The 6000-nt window shown below is 49.4% G+C and overlaps 1 protein-coding gene across 1 annotated transcript in view; it reads left to right on the top strand.

The window, feature by feature from the left end:
- Positions 1 to 1129: 1129 nt before the first annotated feature.
- Positions 1130 to 6000, top strand: part of PDXK (pyridoxal kinase) — a 45526-nt gene continuing 40655 nt past the window's right edge. The window contains exon 1 of the mRNA XM_032101009.1: positions 1130 to 1308. Within this exon, the coding sequence (XP_031956900.1) occupies positions 1222 to 1308 (87 nt within the window). The 5' untranslated portion in view covers positions 1130 to 1221. The remainder of the gene's footprint in view (positions 1309 to 6000) is intronic.

Genomic DNA, 6000 nt, shown 5'->3' with positions numbered 1-6000 from the left:
CATCATTTGTCCACCCCACACTACCACTGTAACCCCTAAACCACTGAACCATGTCACCCAGTGTCAGATCCAGATGTCTCTTAAACATCTGCAGGGATGGTAACTCCACCACTTCCCTGGGCAACCAATGTCTGAGCACCCTAGAACTGCAAAAAACCTGAATCTCCTCTGCCTCAGCTAAAGGCCATTCCCTCTAGTCTTCTCACTGTAGACATGGGCAGAAGAGACTGGCCCCCACCTCACTACAACCTCTTTTCAGGTAGAAAATGCTCCTTTACTGTGTCCAGTTACGGGCTCCTCAGGACAGGAGAGACGTGGAGCTCCCGGAGCAGGTCCAGCAGAGGGCAATGAGAACGAGTGAGGGATCAAAGCATCTCTCTTAAGAGGAAAGGCTGAGGGAGCTGGGCCTGTTCAGCCTTGAGAACAGATGACTGAGAGGGGACCTCATTAATGCGTATAAGTATCTAAAAGGGGGCTGTCAGAGGATGGGCCAGGCTCTGCTTGGTGATGCCCAGCAAGGGGACAGAAGGCAAGGGGAAGAAACTGACGGGCAGAAGTTCCACCTGAACATGAGGAAGAACTTCACTGTGCAGTGACCGAGCACTGAACAGATTGTCCAGAGAGGGTCTGGAATGTCCCTCACCGGACATATTCCAGAGTCATCCGGACACAATCCTGTGCCACGTGCTCTGGGATGGCCCTGCTGGAGCAGGGAGGCTGGACCCGGTGCCGCACTGTGGTCCCTTCCAGCCTGACCGGGGCTGTGATCCCCGCAGTGCCGGGCCGAGGCGCACTCGGCTCCCGCCGCTCCCGCCGTGCCCGAGCTCCGGGGCGCTGCGGGCCGGGGCCGGTGCCGGGGCCGGCTCTCGCTGCCGGCGGCTCCGCCGGGCGCGGGCGGGCGGGGCGGCCGCTGGGGCGCGTGACCGCGTGACGCCGGTGGGTGTGGGAGGGCGGGGGCGCGGGGGGGCCGCGCCGGGGCTGCCGCGGGTGCGTGGGAGCCGTGTCCCCTCCGTCCCGCACACCGCCCCGGGCAGCGGGCGCGGCAGCGGGCGGCCATCCGGAGCCGGCCGGTGCCCGCCTCCCTGCCTGCCTCCCTGCCGCGGGGGGTGTGTGACAGGCGGGCAGGGCGAGCGCGTCACGCCGGCCGCGCTCCGCCCCCCGCTCCTGCTCCCGGCGCCGCCACCTCGGCCCGGCGCGGGCAGGCGCGCGGGCAGCGCAGCCATGGAGCCGGAGTGCCGGGTGCTCTCCATCCAGAGCCACGTCGTCCGCGGCTACGTGGGCAACAAGGCGGCCACCTTCCCCCTGCAGGTGAGCGGGCGCGGACCTGCTCCTCTTCCTCCTCCTCCTCCTCCGCTCTTCCCTGCGGGGCGGCGCGGGGAGCCGGGCGGGCGGTGTGACGGCAGCGCTGCCCGGCGGGCTCCGGCGCCCGGGCGGCCCCTGCCAAGCCGAGGTAAGGTCAGGGCACGGCGGGGAGATGCCCGCACGGGCACCCTCCCCGGCGCCCCGGTGCCGGCGGCAGTGCCCGTCCCGAGGCTCCGCGCACCCCGCGGCCGCTGCGGCTGCGCCTCCCGCCGGCTCCGCGCCGCTCCCGTTAACGCAGTTCCTTCTGGGGCTGTGGCACGGCGAGCGGGCTCGGCAGGGGAGGGGGAGCCGGGGGTGCTGCTGGTGGGTTTGCTCGGCACTGCGCTGCCTGCGCCGGCTCCGGGATGAGGGCGGCTCCGCTGCCGCCGACAGGCGCATCCAGCCGGGGCTCCTGCCGCTTAAGGCAGGGTCATCGCAGTGTCCCGTGCCGGGGACTCGGGGCACCGGTGGCCTTGTGCTGGCACCCAGCTAAGCCCCGCCTGCCCTCGGGGTCGGTGGGGCTGGGTGATCCCGCACCCCGGAGGGTCTGGGGAAGTCGTAGTGGGGTGTAAGGGCCACTTAATGACTGTGCATGGCAGGGCCAGAGAAGCTCCTGACATGGCCCGGGACTCGAGGGTGTAATTGGATCTTGGCCTTCACGGCTGTCATGTGCTGCCTTCAGAGTTGTTTGCTTGGATGTCTCCGCTGGTGAGACTTTGCACATCACACTATTGGCTCTTGGGAAGGGTCTGTATCCCCAAAGGCTAATCTAGGGCCTCCCCATCAAGAGGTCTTTGTGCCTTGACGCAACGCGAGTCTGTATGGAGCGCTCTAAGAACCTCATTACCAGAACATGGTGTGTTGTGACAGTGGTTATCTTGGTGTATGCTTACCGAACGATGGTGCAACTCATTTGGCTAACAGGAGAGGTGATGTACTGTGATAAATGATGCAAGTGAGATCCAGCCTGCAACAAGCAGTGTCACACCCCCCTATCACCATCCAGTTATAATGTAACCAAGTGTCTTGAAAATTAATGTATGGTGAAAGGGTGATGTAGGTATGTAATCTGAGTATTGTAGGAAAATACGAGTATGTAGAGCTCCAAGCCAGAAAGGTCATGAGCTGCAGGCCCCCTGTCCCTCCTTTCTTAACAAAATGATCTCGCAATTTTACTTCCCCTTTCAATTTTTGTGTTGCAAAAGAGCACACAGTAATACTTATTCCAGAAATCTCCAGTCTCTTAAACTGTTCTCTCTCTCCATTTAAATTCTCTGTCAAAGGTTCTCTTTACTCTTTTGTACCTCAACCTGTCTGACACATGAGCTGTGTAACCCTGGCAGATGGGCTCCTGGAAAGTGTCTTTAGTTCCTTGGCTATGACAGTATAAGATACTACTGGAGTTTAAAAAGTCCTGTTGATGCTGTTACTGGGTTGTGTTTAGGAGGCTGTCACACTCATGCTGTATAGTGCTCCTCAGTGTATAGTATAGCAAGAAGTTTCTGGGGTGGGAGGAAAAGAAATTTACTTGGAGAGCAGCCAAACTGCCATTACAGGCTGCACTTGCAAATCCTATGGAGGCAGCCCTTAGTGATATTGTGCTTGCTGGAAAATTATCTAAACGCTTGTTTTACTTGGACATCAGATGGGGCAAGGTGCCAGCAAGTGAAACTTGGCTTTTCTTTGTTTTCTTGAAAGAAGGAAGAGAATTAAAAACCTGGGTCTTTCTCTGTTACTGTTTTTATATAGGGATAAAAATGATACCTGTATCTGTTCTTGAGGATGGGTGCAACTCTGGCATGCTTTTATTTCCCATTCTCTTTTTCTTGGTTTAGTTTTCTGAACCAGTTAAGTGACGCTCCCTTCGGAGCTCCTCAGTTTTTAGTTTGCAGGGCAGGGTGTATGTAGATAAATGTGTCCGTGTGCTTGTGAGGTCTGATGGGCTGAAATCCTGACACAACAGTTCAGGAATCTGCATTTGGACAGCAGCATCCAAGTAGAAAACCAGCCGTGGTTTCACCTGCTCTTTGCAGACTTCTCTGAAAATCACTCATACTTGCATAACCCAATCTTTGGTGGAAATCTATGACATTATTATCAATAGCCAGCAATCTGCACAGAATTCTTTAAGGTCTTTTTTTAACCAGTTGGTTGCATTTTGTCAGGCTTCCACTAAAGTAAAAGCTAAAGTATTTAAAATGTAGATAAGGTATGTGGAAAAACTTCCTTTGTGGAGTGTGTGGTAAGTGCTTTCTATATGGCAAACACAGCAAAACAGAGTTGTACCATATATTAGAGCAGTTATAGTAATGGAAGTAATAGAGCTAAGTGAGAAATGTTAGAACTCTTTACACCATTTCAGGTTAAAATACATTTAAGTAATTAGACAGTCTAGATTAACTAATACGGTCATAGAGGAAATGTGCACCTGGATTTGCCAGAAAGTGAACTGCCCTCAGCACTGCTTTGAATTCTGCCTTGTCAAGAGTTTAAATAGTTTTTACTTGCATGGTCTTAGTACCTCTTTAAAAAGTTCTGAAGGTACTTGTGAATTACTTTTAAAATACTGTTAAGTTATTCCACAGTTGTATGTTCTGAGCTTTTAGTATCAGAAGTGGTTCAGGACTGTCCAGCATTTAAGAGAGGAAGAGCAGTAGGGTGTACATTAACTTGAGGAGTTGCCACTGTCAGTCAGATAATTTATATTAAAACACAAAAATATGTTTCTAAGTTTCTAAATGTTTCTGATGTTGACTAACATTTGTCATAGTTTTTATGATATAAAATAAAAACGTATGTTTTCATCATGACACTTTTATCATACATGGTTTTTTCCTTAGAATTTGAGAACTCGTAGAATTTGAGAAACTTGTGCCTCTGTTTTGAGTATTTAATTCCTGACTTCCTTTTATAGCTGCTTACCTTGAAGACGTAGCTAAAAGCTTAGACAAATACCATTAATCATTTGGATCTGGAGAACGAAATTGTCTGTCCTGAACTGTAGAACACACCATAAACAGTCTCTACAGTACAGGATAAAATGGCCTTTTGAAATCTGTTAAATTACTTTATTTTCTTTTTAACTTTTTTTCCCCCTGCTAAATGGAAATAGTTGTCCAGGTATTAAGAAGGACTGGTGATTCTCAGACTAGTTCTCGGTAATTCTCCTCTGGAAAGAAAACAGTAAGTCTACATTTTTAGCTCCTTCTTAATTGCAGAAAGGATGGGAAAACAACTTTGGGCAGCACAGATGGTAATTTCTTTGATATTTAGGGTCGGTCTTGAACTGCTTTGTCCAGTATATGCTAAGACCAAAACCGGTATCAGTAGATCTTTGCTAATTATCTAGTGCCTTAGCAAAAAAGTTTAAGACTTCTTTTTCTTCATTTTGTTGAAAAGTATAGCCAAATGGATTTAGTATTATGTAGAAAGATAAAGTGCATCTCTTGTTTAAGATGACTCTTTTTCTAACTCTGCGATTGTGTTAATAGTATGAGTCAGAACAAGGATGAATCAATCGAAAGTCTTTACAGAGTAACAATAAGAAATGTTCTGTGTAGCCCTTGTTTTTGTTACAGATCAAAGGCTGAGCAAACCTAAACCTTAAACAAATAATAAATACAAAGATGAAAGAATGCATTTGGTCTTTGTAATACCCAAAGATTGTCCTAAATTGCATATCTGAAACAATAATTATTGCTCTAGAATCATACTTCAAATGAAGTTTGTGGAAGCATGCTTTTTCCCCTTGCCTTTGTTCTTTTAAGAAAGGTAGATAAGGGCTGAATGAATTTAAAAAAACAACCCAAGACATAAAAAAATTCACAACCCCTCTGAGAAGGCTTGTTCAAAGCTGTGTAAAGAGCATTTGCTTCTTATGTGGATGTCAGCACACATAGCTGCAAAAGTCTGGTGAATACCTTGCACAAGGCGAGGCCCTGAAAAAGACTTGTAATCCAAAAAGTCCAAACAAGGTGGTTCCCCACCTGGCAGTCTGGATTTCTAGGGAGAAGCTTTAGCAGACCTTTCCAGAAGTGCTTGTCCAGATGAACTCAGCTCAGGTGCACTGAGAGAACTTTGAACCTCTCAGAAGATTGTAGGAGAGGGACTTTCCACCTGCATGGTAAGCTGGGAGGGAAGGCGAGTTGGACAGGACTGGGAGGGACAAGAAAGTAGATCATAATCAAAAGACAACAACAACAACAAGGGGTGTGTGTGTCACTTTCAGCTCTTAAACTTTGATATAGACCAGACTGAGGCTACTGAGATCTCGCTTTTACTTAACAGCAGGAGTTTATGTTTGTGCACAACTCTAAACAAAGAGACCTCCATTTGCTTTTCGAACTCCTAATGGAATCTTTTCAGCTACTAATGCAAAATAATCAGCTCAAAAAATTAGAGTCGCTTCACCCTGCCTAAAGGAAATGCAGCTGGGGCTGCAGATGTGCTGTGGACTCTGAATGGCTGTGCAGAGCCTCTGATGAACAGAGAGTGGGACTGACTGAACCATCCTCATCCAAGGTCAGGTCTGTGTGACTGTGGGATTCCTAGCTGTTCCTACAAGTCACTCAATAGTGGCAGCTTGTTAAATAAGTCTTTGTCATGAAAATACAGAAATGCCGAGGGATGTTCACACAGGCTGATTGTATAACACAGTTG

This window comes from Corvus moneduloides, chromosome 2, assembly GCF_009650955.1.
Source record: "Corvus moneduloides isolate bCorMon1 chromosome 2, bCorMon1.pri, whole genome shotgun sequence".
NCBI classification, from domain to species: Eukaryota; Metazoa; Chordata; class Aves; order Passeriformes; family Corvidae; genus Corvus; species Corvus moneduloides.
Note: the sequence above shows the minus strand (reverse complement) of the source record. Positions and strands in the feature narration are given on the sequence as shown.